The sequence below is a fragment of the Rattus rattus genome, chromosome 15 (assembly GCF_011064425.1).
Source record: "Rattus rattus isolate New Zealand chromosome 15, Rrattus_CSIRO_v1, whole genome shotgun sequence".
NCBI lineage: Eukaryota > Metazoa > Chordata > Mammalia > Rodentia > Muridae > Rattus > Rattus rattus.
In genome coordinates, this window is record NC_046168.1 from 7,784,254 (window position 1) to 7,805,641 (window position 21,388).

The 21,388-nt window shown below is 36.5% G+C and overlaps 1 protein-coding gene across 1 annotated transcript in view; it reads right to left on the bottom strand.

Annotated features, from left to right (window-relative positions):
- The window catches only part of LOC116884342 (ankyrin repeat and KH domain-containing protein 1-like), a 102,434-nt gene that overhangs the window by 63,600 nt on the left and 17,446 nt on the right, over positions 1-21,388 (bottom strand). The window contains 7 exon segments of the mRNA XM_032885474.1: positions 4,340-4,531; positions 4,777-5,014; positions 7,193-7,287; positions 9,419-9,652; positions 15,166-15,313; positions 17,338-17,485; positions 20,996-21,152. Coding sequence (XP_032741365.1) covers positions 4,340-4,531; positions 4,777-5,014; positions 7,193-7,287; positions 9,419-9,652; positions 15,166-15,313; positions 17,338-17,485; positions 20,996-21,152 — 1,212 coding nt within the window.

Genomic DNA, 21,388 nt, shown 5'->3' on the forward strand with positions numbered 1-21,388 from the left:
CCTCTTCCCCCATTACACTGCCTACTTTTGAAGGATACTAGAGGATCATCTCATCATTTCTAGAAAAGGACAAGTAAAAGGGGAGGAAAGTCAAGCCAAATGTTATCCTACAATTCATGAATTTCTACCAAATTTTGAATATGGGATAGATTTCTTTTTACAGAAAATCCCATCTAATTAACAATAATAGAATAACAGATTTCTAGGATACTTCTACTTTGCAACAGCTTATAATCTAAGTGAGCTAAACTACAATAATGGCTAATTAATGATACGATTAAAAAAGAGAGGAGAAAAACAGTTAACTGAAAAACCAGATACCCACTGACAAAGTTATAGAAATATTACTGATAATGTCTTCCTATTTTTAAAAATTATACCTGAATACAGCTAAGTTCCCCTCTTATATGAAAATATAAGGAAAAAAAAGTCAAGTGTAATTACAGAAATTACTGGGAAGCCTAAGGAATCAACTCACCATTTGTTCAACAACAATAAAATTCACAAGGAAAAAATATGAAAAACCACAGAGATCCTGCAAATTAAAACTTCATATGCATGCCAAGCATGGTAGTGCTTACGTCCAATCCCAACACAATGGAGGCGACACAGGAGGACCTCTGTGAGTTAGAGGTCAGCTTAGTCTTTAAGGTGAGTCTCTAAACCTATTTATATTCTATTTTGTTTATTTTATTGGTATTTTGAGACAGGGTTTCTCTATGTAATTTCAGCTCTCTGGTAGCTGGCTAGGTAGACCAGGCTGGCCTCCAAGTCAGAGATCCTCCTGCATCTGCTTTCCTGAATGCTGAGTTTAAAGTGTGTTACCACAACCAGCCTACCTTCCTTTTTAGAAGCAGGAAAAAAGTGCTGTGGCTATTTTTAATTTTATTTTTTTCCCTTCTTTTGAAGATTTTTAAAATTTATTTTATGTATGTGAGTACTATGTGCATGTATACCTGCATGCCAGAAGAGGGCACCCGAACTCATTACAGATGGCTATGAGCCACCATGTGGATGAGCAGCCAGTGCCCTTAACCACTGAGTCTTTTCTCCAGCCCTAATTTAATTTTGTACAGATATACTAAAATCATCATGTATCTTTGTAAGAACTGATTTAAAGTTCTATACATCACAGTCAGGGCTGCAGGTGCTCGGAGGTGAGAACACCTGCTGCTCTTGCAGGAGAGCTAGTTTCAGTCCTCAGCACCCACGTGGCAGCTCACAATCACCCACCTTCAGTTCCAGAGATTTACACCCTCTTCTGGCCTCTGTGGACACTGCACATACATGGTACACACTCAGACATACATATACATGTACATAAATAAAACTTTATTTTTATTTGTTTTTTAAATGGTTTCTCGGTGTAGGTCTGGATGCTCTGGAACTTGCTAACTTAGAGATCCGACTGCCTGTCTCCCAAGTGCTGGGATCAAAGGTATGCACAACTACACCTGATGCATGAAACTTTAAATAAATAAATATATAATAAAATTAAAGTATAAATGCTTATTTTAAATAAAAATAATTACAAAAAAATAAATAGAGGAAGTGGGAGGTATATACATGAGATAAGATTGACCATGAATTAAAATCGGGTGGGTAACAAATTGAGTATGATAGGGAATACATGTGACTCTAAATTAGGGTGTAAAAGCAGGAAGAGCAATAGGACTTTGAGGGCAAGACCAGCCTGTGCTATACAAAAGCCTGTCACAAAAGACAAAACAAAAAAGAACAACGACAAAAAACAACAACAACAACAAAAAACCCAAACAAAAAAACCATGGTCATACCAAAGCCAAAAAAAGAAATAGGCTGCTTAATGTTGGAGTTATCTTTCTAATCCGAGAACTCCGGGAACTATATCCTTCGAGTTAGCAGTAGGAGCGAATAGGAGAGTCAACTGAGACACAACAGAAAGTAATGCCAGGGGCTCCAGGGTTAATCACTGAACACCAACTAGGTTATCTTGAGATTATGTAACAACTTTGCATCGGTTAAGTTTCAAGATTAAAAAAAAATAAGTCAGGTATCCTTCCCAGAAGGCTGCATTAAAAGCCAATAGGGATATATGTTAAGGCCCAGGACCCAGACTCAAACAAAAAACAAAAAATAAAAACAAAATGGATTTAATAATATTTATCTTTCTTTTTCACACAGGGTTTCACTTTTTTTTTTTTCTTTTTTTTTTCGGGCTGGGACCTAACTTGAGGATCTTTGCGCTCCTAGCAAGCGCCCACCACTGAGTCAAATCCCCAACCCCAGGTTTCACTTTTTACACAGGGTTTGTAACTCTCATGTAGATCTGATTGGCTTTGAAATCAGAAATTCACGTACCTTGGCCTCCTGAGTATTCAGATTAAAGGAATGCACCACTACACTCAGCTAATATTTTTTTTATAACGTAATGACTAGAAGCAATTAATAGAAGTAATACAAAAATCTAAGTAAAAATATCCAATAATCGCTAAGTTCTTTTGTTTTGGTTTGTGAATACATGGTCTCATGTAGCTTAGATATGCTCTTATATGCCCAACTTAATCCTCCTGCTTCCACCTATATAAAGTTTTTTGTTTTGTTCTGTATGAGCAAGGTCTCAACTTGTTGGCCTAGGACTCAATTTATAGAACAGGTTGGATCCTCTTGCCTCATCCTCTCCAGTGCGGAGATTATAGGCATGTGTCACCATTTTAGACTTTAGCTTTAAAATAATGTATAAGGGCTGGGTATTGGTGCCAAATAGAACACAGGCCTTTAATCCCAGCAAGCGGATCTCTGTGAGTTCAAGGCTAACCTGATCTACAGAGTAAGTTCCAGATAGCAGGGCTACACACAGAGAAACCCTGTCTTGAAAACAAAACAATAAAAAAAGGAAAACAATGTATCAGACCTTGATAAAATAAGGAATTCAATTATTACTTCTAAAAGACAAAAGTTTGTTTTTATTAATTTTTTCTAGCATACCCTATAGACAACATATATTCTAAAAAAATGTATTTACTCTTGATATTACTTAATGAAGAATAAAGCACAAATATTTGAAAGAAACATTTTGCTTGTAAAACTATTTCCCACTTTTTTGGGTCTATGTATGACTGCTATGTGTGTTACCATACATATATAGGTGGCTGTGTCTATGTGCACATATATGTAGCATATATTTGCAAATGTTTGTAAAGGCCAAAGGGTGGCATCGTTGTCTTCTTTGTTGATTCTCTCTATATATTGATGTAGAGTCTTTCTCTGAACCTGAAGCTTGCCATAGTCCAGCTAGCCAGCTTGTTCTGCAGATTCCCTGTCCCTGGGATTACATGGTGGACATCATGCCCACCCAGCTTTTACATGGTTGCTGGATATGATCTTCATGCTTGTAAGACAAGTGCTTTACCAGCAGAGTCGTCTCTCCCAAACCCCTTTCTTTTCTTTTTGAGACAACTTGAAATGTCAAGAAATTAACTGCCTTAAAGTATCATGCCAAAGCCATCTCTTCTTATCAACCAAGACTAGGCAGGAAGAATTAACAGTTTATAAGCAAATTACTAAACAAAAACCAACAGTAGTAAGAAATCTGTTAAAGACCAGGTCTTGGAATATTGCTCAGGTGATCTTCCATCCTTAGTGGAATTCTCTAGTATCTGATGCTAGTATAATAAACTAATAAACTCAGAGCTTAATGCACACTAAGAAATCCATTAACACTGAGCTACATCCTTAACCCTAATTTTATTTTGAATAGACAGATAATACTTGTACACACTTATGGGGCTCAGTGTTATGTTATGAACACACTGGAAAAATCAGATCACAAGAATTATTATCTAACACCTCACATATATATTATTTCTTTGAGATTAAAAACAGCCACAGTCTGCTCATAGTAGAAATTTTGATCTAGGAGATGAAAGATGGCTTAGCAAGTGAAAACACTTATGGCATAAGCCTGATGACCTGAATTTGACTTCTAAAACCCACAGTGGAAAGATCACAGAATCAAATCTTCAAGGTTGTTCTCTCACTTCAACATGTGTGCTTCCAACATGCATGCCTGAATTCACACCTTCACATTCTCTCTCTCTCTAAATAAAACATTTTTTTAAAAAATACTAAAATTCTCCATACCCCTAACTAGGTTATTCTATGCAGAAGGTAATGAGCCCTGGCAGTCTGCCAACATTCCCCTTTTTTTGCTGTAGATTTTTCATGCCCTTATACTATCCCTAGACTCTGGTAGCCACCACTGCACTCTCTGTTTCTTAGTGCACTGTTTTTAGATTTGAAACATAAGTATTGTTTGTATTTTTCTTTCTGTGATAAAGGTATTTTTAAAGCCACGTACCAGCAGCCAGTAAATATTTAACTAACTCCAGGTGTCCCTCCTGAGAAGCCTCCATGAGAGGTGTAGAGCAGCCAAGTTCTATGTCAGCCCCTGCCTTAATCAGGAAATCTGCAACTTCAGAAAAGCCTCCACAGCAAGCCAAGGTAAGAGCAGTTTCTTGAGTTTCTTCTGTCTGGGCATTTATATTTGCACCTGAAAGCACAACAAAAGACAAAACTAGCTGCAAGAGAATTATATACAATATACAAATAAGATGATATTCACCCACCATCTCTGCTTAGGCTATTCCTTCTATAGTATCGAAACTTTTGTATGATTGAGATTCAAGGCCAGCCTAAGCTACAAAAAAATTTTTCTCATCAGTGCAAACACAGTATTCACTTCAACTCATACGCAAAACATACAAGGCTAATTTTAATAAAGTCAAATGGCTTTACCTTGTGCCAACAGAAGTGCCACCATCTCCTCATGTCCTTCTCGAGCAGCTTCCATCAAGGGCGTGTATCCTTCATCATTAACTTCTTCAAGATTTGCTCCTCTTTCAATAAGCAGTGCTGCCAATTCGACATGTCCACCACAGGCAGCTAGAGTCAATGGGGACTCAAAGGAATCTGCGGGCATATTCACTTGAGCACCACTGTCTAAAAGCAAACGTGCCACCTCTACATGCCCATCCTGTCAGTGAGCAAAGGTAAACAGAGAAAGAATTTGAGTTGTTTTTTTTTTTTAAATGGAAGGCAAACAAGGGACGAAAGAAAGCCAATATAGCTTAAATATTTTACATTATTATTATAGTATAGGCCACTGAACCTTACCTATCACCTATTAATATTATTATTTTTTAATGTTTAAGGCGCTAGAAAGATGGCTCAGTGGTTAAGAGCACTGACATCTCTTCCAGAGATCCTGAGTTCAATTCCCAGAGCCCACATAGCAGCTCACAACTGTCTGTAACTCCGGTTCCAAGGGACCCAACAACCTCACACAGACATACATTTAGGCAAAACATGAATGAACAAAAAATAAAAATAAATGTTTAAACTACCTTAATTTTCACAAACTGCAAAATTTTCTAAAACAAATCTGGCCTGGTAACGAATAGTCCTAATTCCAAATAACTCTGAATTTTTATATTCTTTGAAGTTAAAAAAAAAGAAAAGAAAACCCACCAAATCCATTCAACAAAACCTCAAAAAAAATTACTGTTTAAACAACTGTCAGGTCAAATATAACCTTACTCTCAAATTTAGAGGGATTCTGCTTTCAAATGTAGAAACTGTTAGCTCTTCCTTAGAAACAAAAACTTGACAAAGAAACAAAAACAAAACAAAACAAAGACGCAAAGAACTGTGAAGTCATCATCACTTGGGGTTAGTGAAGTCCCTTAGTGAAGTCCCTATGGACCTTCCATCTTTGCCTCATCAACTTGTTGACCAAGGCAAAGAATGAATATTTTAAATACGTAAAATAAAGATTTTATTTATGTGTAAATTATTTATCAGAGTTTTAAAAATGCTAAGCCCATATTTTAACCACAGAGCTCCACTTCAGTCCTCAGCTTTTTGGTTTTTTTTGTTTTTTGTTTTTTTTTTTTTTTTTTTGGTTTTAAAGATTTTTACTTATGTGTATATCTGTATGCCTATAAGTTTATGGACCCCTTATGCCAGTATGCCGGAGGGCACTGGACTTCAAAGGGCAGATGTGAGCTACCACATGGTGATGGGATATGAACTTAGGTCTTTTGCACAAGCACTAAGCATTCTGGTTGCTCAGATGAGGCTGACCTCCATAGACAGAGATTTCAATGCCTAGTCCGTAGTAGGTGAAATGTTTGAGTAGGATTAGGAGGTGCAGCCTCATTGGAGAAGGTGTGTCACTAGAGTTGGGCTCTGAAATTTCAAAAGTGCACACCAGTCCCAGGGTCTTCCTCTGCCTATTGCCTATGGATCAGGATGTAGCTCTTAGCTACTTACCCTGGTGCCATGCATGCCACCATTCTCCTGCCATGATAATGGACTAACACTCTGAAACTATAAGCAAGCCCCCAATTAAAAGCTATCTTTCATAATAGTTGCCTTGGTTGTAGTATCTCTTTACAGTATTAGAACAGTGACTAAGACAGACTCTTAACCTCTGAGCCATCTCTCCAGATTCTCAGTCCTCAGGTTTAAATTCTTGACTCCACAGTTTATATTGGCTTTAATACTTGTTATAAGCATATCATACACACACACAGAGACAAAGACAGTATTCAAACCCTAAGTTCTAACTCATGGATGCATATAATAGATGGAATACTGAAATTCAATGTTTAGGATTTAATTCTTTTTTATATATAATATACTCACAAAAAAATAAAGGAAGTTGCTATTAGTCTCTAAAAGTCCATATATCAAAGCATTACCTGTTCTATACTTAGAATTTGGTTAAAATATAAAGCCAAACATTAACTCAGAGACTGGGCTCGGTTAAAGTAGTGCTTTGTAAGCATGGAGACTTAAGTTTGAATACGAGAAACTAGAGGGAGGAGAAAAAAAAATCCTAGGTGTTTTGTATGTAACAGTAAGGTGGATATCTAGATAACTCACTAAAGCTCAAAGCCAGACTGCCTACTGTGCTTATGAGATTTCAGGCCAGTGAGAGACCCTGCCTCAACGGGTAAGGTGGATGGAGTCTAAAGATGAACACCCAAGGTTGTCTGTCCTCTGGGCTTCTAAAGGCATATATATGTATCTGTACACATAAAAGAACATATAGAGACACGCATATAACAGTAACAACAATAACAATAATTCTCAGATAAACACTTAAGTTTTCCCCCATAAGATTTCAAATGAAGATTAATTAAATTACCATGCAAGCTTCCATTAAGGCAGTGTGCATCTCATCTGTTTTATGCTCTTGATCTGCACCAGCTTCAAGCAGAAATCTAACCATATCCAAATGGCCTTTAAAAATAAGGTTAGAGAACTGACTATCAATTAAATGGTTTTATTTCCAAATGTCTACATACAATTTAGTTTTATTTTTAATTTCACCAATCAATAACAGTTCTAGGAAGGGAATTGAAAACAACTTTCAATAAGTTCATACTAAGTTTTAAAGACTGATCTTCTAAAGCACATATTTCTACTTAAGTAATCATGCTTGTTCTCTGATTTAATTTATATAAACTATCAAAACATTAGAATCAAATAAAGTCAAATAAAGAACATATTTTCTAGAAAAGCATATTGAAAATCACCACAACTCACTATGACAATAAGCAGACACAAAAAAAACTTCATTTAAAAATAATTACTTGAAGTGTGTAAACCATCTATATTTTCAAGATGTAATTTTACATTTCTGCATTTTAAAAGTTTGGCCATAATTCTAGAAGCACGCTTCTAATTCATGTACCTGCACATGTGACCTTTGTGAGCAGAAATTTGCATGTATAATCTGTGTTTACTTGTAACTCTCTGGTTATATACTGCTTATATCTGTGGATTCAAGTTACTGAAGTGAATACCAAAAAAAAAAAAAAAAACCTAGGCCATGTTGGAAAAAAAAATAATTACAATACTCTTGATACATTTAATTAAAAATGTTAATAGCTAATTAAAAAATACCAACATTCCAGTATAAAAATAAATAAAGCATATAAAATAGTATTTCAAAAAATGCACAAATGGACATTAAGCTAATAGAGATATTAAATAAGATTCCATTATGTTAGCTACCAACATGGCAAAGAGTAAAGAGAATGATAATACCCAGTACTGGAGAGGGTGTACAGTAGGTAAATGGGTTCTCAGACATCTAGTGGGGTCTGAGACACCTAGTAAACTGATTCAACCTTTCTAGAAGGCAGTCTGGAAGTAGGTATAAAGCCTTAAAAATACCCTTTGACTCAACAATTCCACTTCCAGAATTTATCCTAAGAAAATAAGAGGATTAGGCAAAAATGTCTGCACGAGGATATTGTCAGTGTTTTTAAATAGTAAAACAATAATAAATAATTTTAAAAAAACCTGGGAATAATTTGTCACCAACAATAGGAAATTCTTGTGTATTCATTTCATGAATTCAGCAGAGATTGTGTGTTCCCTACTCAACATTCACTCTTCCTCATTATTCTGGAGAAACAGGACTTCAGTTTTTAACTAGGTGGCAATATGCTCTTAACTTTTTAAGATTATTTCCCGCCTCCTTGTAGCAGAGGGAGTCAGCAAAATGCAACGGAGTTACATGAAGTTTGTGAAAAAAACTTTAAAAGGAACTTATTAAACTGTATGCAGCCTTCAAGCTAACAGACTATTGGCCTCTAGGCCGCCTCCTGGACTACTGATAACATTTAGGACAGAACATATACTAGGATATACAACAGAAAAATAACACTCTTCCATACTGAGGACAAAAATAACTGCAGTACTAGCATAAGTAAGTTTATTTTTGGGTTTCTCTTCTGTACAAGTCATTGTTTTGTGGAATACACAAGCAAACAAATCAAAAAATATAACTGAAACATGTAGTCATCAAAAATTGTTATAAGAACATTTATTAAGATGGGTACATATTCATAATACCTACTAAATAAAATAAAAAGAATATAAAAGTATTAAGTCATTGTATTTCACATATATATTTTTTAAAATTTACTTTAAAATATACTGGACATACACTAAAATATTTTACATGCTTTTTCACCTTTAGACGGTAATATTATAGGTCATTTAAATTTTTCTTTGTGGTACACCATGTTTTTCAGGTTTTCTACATCAAATGTCTGTAGATCTGTGTCTAATTCTTCAAAGGAAAAATTCTACAGAATGAAAGGAATTAAATAATAGAATTCTAAAATCTATAAGTTGTTTGGTGAACGAAAATAAGAAATATATGAAGAAATATATATAGGAATAGTACAGAAAATACAGGTTATGTCTTATAAAATAAGTTTTCACCACAAGAAAAAAAATATAAAGTTCATTCAAATACCCAGGTGAAGAAGGAACACAAAGTTAACCCAAATACTCAATATTCAAATATTTGAGGCTTTTATAAAAACAATTATAAATATTTCAACACAAAAAGTACCTTTGTAGCAGGCAAGTGTCAGAGCACTTTCTTTAAACTCATTAGAATGAGTGTTGATACCCGCACCATGATCTAGAAGAACTCTGGCAACTTCCACATGACCTGCACTGGCTGCTTCCATTAGGGGAGTGTGTCCATTTTCGTTATGGTCTTCTATATTTGCACCCTCATTAAGAAGCACTTTTACAATGTCAATAAATCCTCCAGCACAAGCATAAGTCAGTGCAGTGTTCCCTAACAAAGAACAAAAAAAAGTTCAAAATTATGAGACGATACATGGCATACTACTATTCAAGTTATCTCTCTCCAATTTCTTGGCATAAACAATTACAATTTCTATCGCAAGTTATATGTTTCCTTGGTTTTTTTGTTTTTTGTTTTTTTTGTATGTGATAGAGATTCAACCCAGGGTCTCTCACACATGGTAGACAAACACATTCTCCTTCCACTCCCAACCCAGTAATCTTTCCACATTACCCACACTAGTCTGGAACCCAAGTCTCTTGCCTCAACGTCATGAGTAGCTGAAATTAAAAATGTAAAAAAATCATCCCCAGCTCAAGTTCTTTTTTATAACTGTCATCAATTTAAAGCATATCTTTATTTTCTGACAGATTTTCTCCAAAGCCCAATACAGAATGCTATATATTTTAGCTGTGTAGACAATATAAAAGATGTAGAAAAGGAAAATCTAAACACAGAAAACAGAATAGTGGTTGATTAAACCTCCTCAAATGGGTAGAGGTCCTTTATTTTCTTATTATCTTCTTAGATTTATTTATTTATGTGTTTTGCCTGCATGTATGCATGCATGTAAATGTATGTGCACCACACGTGCAGCTACTGCTCAAGGAAGTCAGGAGAAGGGGTCAGATTCCCTGGCTCTGTAATTACAGGTGGTTGTGACTGGAACCCAGGTCATCTACAGAGATTTTTCAATAGTAACAGAATTAACCCAAAAGTAAATTGCATAACTCTAGAACTGCACACTTAAAACCTGAATTCCATGGTATAAGTTTTATTGACATAAAGTGGAGGGGTTTTGTTTGCTTTATTTTGGAGGTGGCACAGCTTTGCAGCCTAGACTTGCCTCACATTCCCCACCTGTTTGTCTAAGCTGGAACTACAGGCATGAAGCACCACAGCTACCCAGTTTGGGTTTTGTTTTATTTTTCTCCAAAAGAAAATAGGTATATTTGTGCTGAGCCTCAGATGGTGAGTAGGTAAGTTAGGATATCTAAAAACACCCAAAACCAAGTAACAAGATTGCTGAGCACTTCTCCAGATGTACAGTCTTCAGCTCTGTCTCTAAGACTGGACAGCTTTGGAGTATAAAAGGAAGTATCCTAGAAGCCTTTAAAAATAAAAATCTATTTAGTTCTGGGTACTATGTTTGAGAGTGTGCAGGCATATATGTACCATGGTGTGCATGCATATAGAACTCAGAAGTCAATTTTTAGGAGCTGGTCCTCTCCATATGTATGTGGATTTCAGAGAGCAACTGGGTCATCAGGCTTGAATGGTAAGTACTTTTTACCAGCTGAGCCATATCATCAGTCTGGGAACCTATATTTTTAATAATCACCCTAAATGATTCTAGCATATAATAGGAGGTAGAGTCTATTGAAAAAAGAATTGACTAAATTAGAGGCTGAAGAGATGGTTTACTGGTTAGGGGGTACTTGCCACGAAAACCATAAAATTGAAGGTTAGATCACTACACCCACATAACAAGCCAGACATCTTGCACACACCTTGGTGGATACAGGTTGCAGGCTGTTGGCTTAGTCAAGAAAACAAGAGCCCCAGGTCAGAGAGAGACCTTGACTCAATGGAGGAGGCAAACAGTGACAGGAAGACCACTTGATGGCCAATTCTGGCTTCCATATGTTCACACAAGAGAACACACAAGTAAGTAAATCAATCAATGAATTTTTTAAAAAATAATTGATAAGAAATTTACTAATGGTAGAACAAATCAACTTCTTTTTTAATTTCTCTATTTTTCCAATTAAATATGAGTTAAAAACCACTGAGTGAAAATGGTTTAGGGGTAAGGTATTTTCATTAGCTTATTTGTAGAGTATACTACGATTCCATTGGCACATACCTACTGCCTGATACATAACCAGGTTTCTTCCTACAATTCCGACACTCAGGAGGCAGAGGCAAATAGATCTGAGTTTGAGACGAGCTTAGTCTAAATTCTGAGTTCCAGGCCAACTAAGGCTATATAGGTGAGACCCTGTCTCAGTCCCCAAATCTAAATAAACAAAATGAAATTAAAATTCTAAAATACTATTCAAAATTACTCCTTTACTATGACTACTGTATAACTTAGAACATTTAGCATTTTATTTCTAGCAATTGATTTTTTTTTATTAACGTTTTTAACAGATTCATTCAAAAGGCAACTCATTGCTTTTGGGTACATTTTCCTCTAGACATATATCTTTTTTAAAAATTTTTATTTTTATTACACATATATGAATGTAGATGTGTACACATGCATGCAGATGCTGACAGAGACAGAGCTGTTAGGATCTCCTAGAGCTACAATTACAGACGGTTGTGAGCCACCTGAGTTGGGTTGGGAAATAATCTTGGGTCTTCTGCAACAGCAGAATGTGAACTTAAATGGTATATAATCTCTCCTGCCCTAGACAGATTTCTCACACTTACATTCACAACATCACACAGCAAGATATGTATATAGCCCTCTCAGCTTAACACCTTCAAAAGAATTTTATTTATTTATTTTTTTATCGATACAGTTTTTCACTAGGTAGTCCAGGCTGGCTTAGAATTCTTATTCTTAAGAATTCTTCTCTTGCTTCAGGCTTGAAAGTTCTGAGATTATAGACATGTACCACCAAACCTGGTTTGAACTGGAATGGCTCCCAGAGGCTCCTATTTAAATATGTGGTTGGCAGCTGGTGGAACTTAATGAACTATTCTAGTAGAAGCTTGATAGACAGTAAGTAGTGCTGAGAACAATGCAGACTATGGAGGTCAAGCTAAGGAGGTTTCAGAGAGAAAAAAGGAGCAACTGAGCTAGAGACCACTTTTGTGATTTTTTTTTGGCAAAGAAAGTGGCAGCTTTCTGTTCTTGTGCTAAGAATTTGCCTGAGGCTAAATTGACAAATAACTTCTTTGTCAGAGATTTTAAAGACAGTCTATTTAAACTCTGTATTTGTAATCACTCTTACAATTACAATGAAAATAAGCAAGTGGGATAAAAATAAATAGAATTTATACAGTTCGAAGAAAAAAAGAATACCAGGAAATTTAATATTGGAATCAAAGCTTGTGCTGAAATAGGTAAAGAGATCAAGGTAAGGCCTGATCCACATAAAAATAAAGGGAGGAATAAGGACTACACCTAGTTAAGCTTCCAACTTATAAAAAGGCTTAAGGAATTTTCTGTTCCTAGAAAGCCACAATAAATGAAAGCTGCTGTGTAAATGTTATTTGAGGGGGCCAGACTCCAACCCAAGCAGGCAGTGTTGTCCACATGGTTATTGCTTTTGAATCAATGAAAAATATAGCAGTAAAGGGGTTATGGAATCTTCCTTCATGTGTTAAGAGAGCTGCTGAGGCCAAGTGTGTAGCAGGGATTTGTAGCCTCCCTGCATGGAGGCTCTGAAAGGCCACTTCATAAAGTTGTGGGTGATAGCTGGATTGCATTGGAAATCTCAAGATATTACAGGTGCCAGAGCTGTGGGATGTCTCCTAGGGAGAGCTGCATACAGGGAGAGGAACTATCCTGCACACAGGGAGAAAGAAGTGTGAAGCAGGCTACAAAGTTGGATGAGAAAAACAATCTAAGCCCCCTAATATAACACATGGAGAGGAGTTTGCTCTTCTAGGTTTCCATCTTGCTTTGGTCTAGTATTCTGTCTTTGTGCCCCAACCCTTTCTTTTGGAATGGTAATATATATTCTGTGTCATTGTATGTTGGAAGCATGTAATTTGCTTTTCGATTTTAAAGGGATTACAATTAAGAGATTGCCTTGAGTAGTAGCTCTCAACCTTCCTAATGCTAAGACCTTTTCATACAGTTCCTCATGTTATGGTGACCCCCAACCATACAATTATTTTCATAGCTACTTAACTGTAATTTTGCTACTGTAACAAACTGTAATGTAAATATCTGTGTTTTCCAATGATCTAAGATCTTGTGAAAGGGTTGTTCAAGCCCCAAAGGGGACAAGACACACAGATTAAGAAGTGCTGGCCTCGAGTCTCAGAAAAGACTCAGATTTAAAATAGTATTGAGACTGTGAAAGACTACAAGGACTTTCAAAGTTGGACTAAATGTATTTTGTATTATGACATGGCCACAGCCATTGAGAGTCAGGGAGTGAAATGTAGTGGTAAATGAGAAGGTGCCCCATGGCTCATAAAATTGAGTATGTGTCCTCAGTTGGTGGAACTGTTTGGGAAGGATCGGGAAGTATGATCTTGGAGGAGGTGTGTTACTGAAGATAGGCTTTAGGGTTTCAAAAGACTTTTGTCATTCCTAGTATGCGCTCTCTCTCTGTCCTGCTTAGAGATCAAGATGTGAGCTCTCAGCTATTCCCTGTGTCATGCCTTTGCTCCACCATCACAGACTCTAACACTCTCAAACTATGAACCCAATTTAATGTTTTCTTTTTTAAGTTGCTTTAGTCATCGTATTTTGTCACAGCAACAGAAAAGTAATTAGGACACATAGTTATGTGGTCCTAGGAAATGAATCCAGAACTTTGAGTATGCTTGGCAAGTACTATACCAATTATTCCCAGCACCAGATTTAAATTTAAATCATACGTTTGATATATGTCAGTAGTTAGTCTACCAAAACTTACGGCATTAAAAAAAAAAAAAAAAAAGAGGAGGGGAAGTAGGTTGGGAATGAGCAGCATTCTCTTTATTATTAATAAATGTATTCAGCATACTATAAATGAAAAATCTGACATGGTAAGCACATTCAAAGTTGAAGGAGCTATACTTAAATAAAATAAAGAACTACAGGAAATATAGTGCATAACTTTTTTTTTTATACATTATATATCACTGGGACAAAAGCAAAGAAGTTGTTTGTAGCAGAAAAACTGTTCATCTTGACCAAATGCAATCTATACTGTTTTTGATATTGTCTTATTATGCAGACGAACTGTCCTGGAACTCCCTAGGTATCCAAGGTGTGTCTCAAACACACAGCAATCCTCCTTTCTCAGTTTCTTAAATGCTAAGATTATATAGACAAGTGCCTGGTCTAAGTTTATGTTAAAGATTTGTTGGTGTATCTTACTATCAACCCCAGCCCATCTTAAACTCAAGTTCCCCCTACTTCAACCTACTGAGCGCTAGGAATGCACACTGGCTTAAAGACTTTTCAGCAGGCATGGTAGTGCATGCTATAGTCCCAACACTCGGGAGGCTGAAAAGGGGCTTTTTAGAACAAGGGCCATCCTCAACCATAACTCAACAACTACAACAAAGACTTTTTAATTTTTTAATTACTTTGTTTTGTGTGTACCTGAGGTAGGATATGTGTATGAATGGCCAGAGTGTGGAAGGAAGAGATCAACTTTCAGGAGTTGGTGTTCTTCTGACATGTGGTTCCTGAGAACTGAGCTCAGGTCATTGAGCCTGGCAGCAAGTGCCTGACCTACTGTGCTATCTCACCAATGCTCCAGTAATCAATGTTTGTTTATCACATTATAATAAACTGTGACAATTTTTGCTTCAATTTTACATACCTGTTGCTGACTGGGAGTTGACATCTGCATCATGAAGAAGTAATAATTTTACAATATCTAAATAACCTCCACTGGAAGCTGCCATCAGAGGAGTTATATCTCCTTTATTCCCTCTATCTTCAACATTAGCATGCATAGCTAGTAGTACCTTTAAAAAAACACAAAGAAGTTGTTACTTACTATTAATTGTACTCACACAGAAACCATCCAATCTAAGAATATAATGTTTTGAGATAAGGATAAAAAAATAAATAAAAATAATCACCTTTAGAAAAATTCAATTTTATTGGTCAGGATGACAAGTCAGATGCTGTATTTTTCTATCCCTTCATCTGAGACTTTTCAGATTTACTTACTATATAAGTGTATGCCTACAGGCCAGAAGAAGGCACCAGATCTCATTATAGATGGTTATGAGATACCATGTGGGTGCTGGGAATTGAACTCAGGACCTCTGGAAGAGCAGCCAGTGCTCTTAACCAATGAGCCATCTCTCCAGCCCCCAGGTGTTATATTTTTACAGTACTATTTGAGAGGCTAGTCTCAAACTAACCAGGCAGCCAAGGACAAACCTGCATCCCAGATCCTCCTGTCTCCACAACTCAAATGCTATTATAGGCATGCACCACCACTTCTAGCTATTACATATCAATCTTTAAATAAAGCTCTCATTAGCTATCCTATTATTCATGTCTGCCTTTGTGAAAGAATTTGTGCCATGTTTGAGATTATCTAGCAAGAGAACAACAAAAATGGTTAATTTCCATACTGTTCCATATAGAAGGAAAAACATTAGAACTAGGGGCATCAGAATGGAAGAAAAATAAACTTCTATTTTACCTTGTACTTTTATTTTTATTTGTTTTTAAAGGTTATTTTGAGATGGAGGCTCACTATGTAAGTTTATGAACTTGTTGTTTGCTTGCCCTAGTCTGATAAGTACTAGAATTGTAAGTGGGCACCACCACCTTAGTTATGTGCTATTTTGTTTTTTTTTTTTCCTTTTTAAAATTACATTTTATTAATTCTGTGTTTAAGAGAGGGCATGCAAGGATCACAGCACACACATGAGAGTCAATGAACAACTTGTGAGAGCTGGATCTTTCCCCTTTCACATGGGCCCCAGTAATAAAACTCAAACTCAAGTCCTCACCTCATCAATCATCTATTCTACTTTCTTTTTTAAATTATTTTGTGTGTATAGGTACTTTGTCTGCCTTAATGTCTGGAGCCTGCAGAGGCCATAAGGCATCAGACCCTCTGGAAATGGAGCTACAGATGATTGTGGGTTGCCATATAGGTGCTGGGAATCAAACCTGAGTTCGCTTAAAGAGCAGCGAGAGCTCTTAACAATTAGTCATCTCTGAAACCCCAGTTACATACCATTTACTTACTTTTTATTGGAGACAGGGTTTCTCTGTATGGCCCTGGCTGTTCTAGAACTCACTCTGTAGACCAGGCTGGCCTTGAACACAGAGATCTGCCTGCCTCTACCTCCCAAGTGCTGGCATTAAAGGCACACAACACTTCCTGTTGCCACCACTGCCCGGCTTATATACCATTTTTAAGAGATATTGTTTAGAACTGAGAATATGACTCAGTGGATAAGGTTTACCATGAAAACCTGAGGGTTGGAATAGCCAGCACTTGAGAAGCAGATACAGATCTCCAGGGCAAGCTGGCTAACTAGAATAGCAAATAGGTGAACTCAGATTCACCAAGGTAAGAGACCCCTATGTCAATAAATAAAACAGGGAGTGGTTAAAGAAGACACACCCAACATTTACCTCTGACTTGTATATGCACCCCTACACATACTCAAACTTACACAATATATGTACATAAAAATTTTTTTAAGTTTAGAATATGATTAAGTGATTTTTATTTAATATGATTAGCTTTTAATACATGCTCTAAAAATAAATGATGCCTAGCTATATACACACAAAAAATGAATTGTGTATGTTTCTAAAGAAGGGAGGGAGGGTCTCTGGCTTCCAATTATAGTTTCTTCTATAAGTAATAAAAATAAATAAAACACCCAAGCCCCTCTATAATTTTAAAAAATAAAGATTATTTCGGGGCTGAGGAGTAAAGCACTTACCTCACACAAGACCCTGAATTTGATGATCCACACACTACTAAAATTAATAAAGATTTATTTCTGCTTACTTGTGCTAGTTCATAATATCCTGCTGAACAAGCCAAACACAGCAGGCTTTCTCCTTCTTCTGTATGTTCATTTACACTTCTGCCTTCATCTAGCAGTTTACGAACGGCATTCACATCTCCATCTGAACAAGCTTCTGCCAGACTGCGACTAAAATCAAAGATTACATGAAATTAATGGATGCAAAAAGACTCATGATCCCATGCTATGAAATTTAAATAGTTAAGACACATAAAAAATGCACTAAGATAAATTGGCATGAGTATTTTATGTGCCAAGCATCCAGTAGCAACTGTAATTGTACACAAACTTTAAGTAGGCAAAATTATGAATTTGAACATAGCTATTGTTATTATTATTATTATTATTGATATATTCTTAGCAGTTACAGACAATTGTTAGCTGCCACGTAAGTTCTGGGAACCAAACCTGGGTCCTTTATAAAAGCAGCAAGTGGTCCTAACTGCTGAACCAGCTCTTCTGCCCTACTTTTATATTTTAAACAGAATACACAGTATGGGTTTTATTACCAGATTTTCATACATATTTCATCTCTGTTGATTCTCTTCCTACACTGTTTTCCCAACCACTGTCTCCTAATAACTGCTATTTTTATTTTTCAAAATCTTTCTGGTATCTTTATATCTGAAGCTGACCTAACAAAATAGCAATCCTCAAAGCCTACAGACTCAAAGGCAACTAACACAATCACTAGTTTACAGTCTATTACTAAAGTAAGTTGTATTTATTTATTGACATGGGTCTAATGTAGTCCTGAATGTCCCCAAACTCTATGAAATGCTGGGATTACAATCACATTTGATCATACTTTACTAGCTAGGCACAAAGTGATTGACGGCCAGCAAGATGGCTAAGGAGGCAAAGGCAAATGCTGCCAAGCCTGACAACTCAAGTTCTAGCCCTCACCAGCATTCAGTCTTTGTAACCCAAAGTTAGGAAACATGAATATTCTTTTGTAAATACAACAATACATGGAATCCTAGAAAGAATATTTGAGCAATAGTTTTTAAAAGACAAGGTCTCTCTATGTAGCCCTGGCTATTCTAGAACTCACTATGTTAGACCAGGCCAGTCTTGAACTCAGAAATCCACCTGCCTCAGCTTCCCAAGTACTGGAATTAAAGGCATGTGCCACTGTGTCATTTTAGCAGTTTAAGATTTTGTAAGTTTTACGTACGCTTAACTTGAAATGAGTATTTTATCCAACATCACCTTTACACAGTAGACTCATAGCCAGCAGCAGTGACATATGAGTACGAGCTCTGCAGTGGGTTCCCTAGTAGAGAAACAATAGGCTCTTGGGTGAGTCATTAGCTTTACCTTTTTAAAAACACTTATGTATACACCTCTGCCACAGTATCGGTATGTGGAGTTCAAAGGACAGCTCATATGAGTTTGTTTTCTCCTTCAAATATGGGGGTCCCTGAAATCAAACCCAGATTGTCAGGCTTCACAGTAAGACCTTTTACTACTTGAGCCATCTTTCTGGGCCAGAGTCATTAATTTCAAATTCCAAACATTGCAAGGAAAGAGAGCCAGCTCAGTGGTTAGGAGAACTTGCTGCTCACGCAGAGGAGCTGGACTCAGTTCCCAGCACTGGAGTTCAGAGCCATCTGTAACTTCATTATAAAGGAACTGACACCCTTCTACCTACAAGCACCAGGCATACAATAAGATGCAAATATGCACATGTAGCAGGTATTCTCACATATAAAATATTTTTAAATTATGCTGTTATTATACATAAAATTACAGTGTTAAGCCAGTTTGTTCACAGTTTTGTTTTTCAGCTTTAAGTATTAAAAATTATTAAAAACATAACTGATGACGTACAAAGGGGCACTTGTTTTCTGGTATGGGTTGAAGCTTAGCTTTTCTCAAAGCATTAACTCACAGTAATAATCATAATCTACAGATGAATCCAGAGTTCTTGTAATTGAAAGGTGACATCATATTTTTGGCTCTCCTATCTGTGTTAACAGACACTGCTGTAATAGACTATATAAAAGCCACCCAGGGGGAGTCTAATTAACTGGCCTGTGCTTCTTTGAGACAGGGTTCCTGTTTGTCTCTGGCTGTCCTAGAATTTAGGTAGATCAGGCTGACTTTGAACTCAAGAGATCTGCCCCTCTGCCTCCTGAATGAGTTAGATTAACTGATCTTTTGCAAAGTTAATTTTTGCCTTTGTAAAAACAAATTGTCTTTTGAGGAATCAGATGGACAAGCTTTTGAAGGATACTACCATACTGATTCTCACACACACACACACACACACACACACACACACACACACACACACGGTATTTTTGATTATGACAAAAGTCTCATCTTGGTTTAAAAAAAAAAACCCAATCACTATAAAATAACTAACTGAATCCATTAATTAAATATTTTCCTTTATTTTAAGATAAGAGTCTTATACTAAAATCTAGGCAGTCCTCAGACTCACTATGTAGTCCTAGCTGGCCTTGAACTTATATCTATCATCCCATTTCAGGTATGTCAGCATGTCTAACTTAAATCCATGAGTCTATCCACATTGTCTATTAAAATGCAGATCTGAATCAATACATCTGAGTTACAGTCTGAGTTTCTTCTTTCTTTTTCAGACTTAAAGTTATTTTGAAACAGGCTCTCTCATACAGCTCAGGCTGAGTTCAAATTTATTATGTAGCAATGGCTGGCCTCAAACTACCTCCAGAATACTAAGTATTAGAGACCTATGCCTCCACATATAGCCTAAGAATATACACTTCAAACAAGCTTTGATGTGAAACTCATACTCCACAGACAATATTTAAACAGCCAGCAACTAGATTATTGGTACATAATCCATTCCACTTAAGACTACTTAAGTAGTCAGGTTAGATTTAACTGTAACCTTTAGATTATGTAACTTATTTTGAAATAGAAACTAGGTCCTATTCAGTTTGAATTTCTCATAGACTGTAACACTGAACACCCATAAAAATGTTTACTAGAAAATGAATACAAAGTCAGCAGCAGCAGTCAAGGAAGCTGAGGCAGAACTCCTGAGAATTCAAGGGCTGCCCAGGCTTCATACATAGTGATATCCTGTCTCAAAAATAAAACCAGTACCCAACTTAGTGGCATTTACTTTAATCCCAATACTCAGGAGGCAGAGACAAGTAGATCTCTGTGAATTTGAATCTAGCCTGGTCTATTTGGGATGTTCCTAGAATATGTAAAGCATTCCAGACTAGCTTCATAGGTGAGACCTTATGAAACTACATAGTGAGACCGTGTCTCAAAAAACAAACAAACACTTCCTGGCAAATACAGAATTTGGGGGGAGCTGGGCGGAAGCACACATGTAGTAAGCATACATGTATGCAAACGTGGTGGTCCATGCCTTTAATTCCTGCATTTGGCATTTGTGAAGCAGAGGCAACGGAGCTCTGAATTTGAGGCTAGCCTGGTGAGTACCAGGACAACCAGGGCTATGTAGACTGTCTCAAAAACCCAAAACCAAAACAATAACAAAAGAATAAATAATAAATTTTTATATTTGTATAATATGCATAGATTCATATAACCACTTTAACATCCTTTCAAATAACCAGTTGGCTAATGTTTTTCAAGAAAACATTTAATACTGGTAAACTATTGTACACATACGTGTCCACTTGTCCTGTACTGTGTGTGCTCTCTGCTCTCATCCGTGTCAGTGCGGCAGCGGCTTCATCCAGTGCACAGCTAACTGAGGACGTCAGTCTCCGGAGAACCTCAGGATCTGCAAAAGCTTTACCATCAGCAGTTGACAATTTGCCAATTCCTTAGTCAATAAGGTAGTGTAGGGAAAGAAAAAGCAAAAAAGTGGAGATTGAAAGTATGTTTTAAATATCATTATATATGCCAAAGAAACAACATAGTCCCCCCATATGTGAAACTGACAGAAGATGAGTGAGTTTGATCATTTTAGTTCTACCACTAATATCGAAGCCATAGCAGAAATACCAATGTCTTAGAACTCCCATCTTTACAACATACATTAATTTTTCCTATACCTAA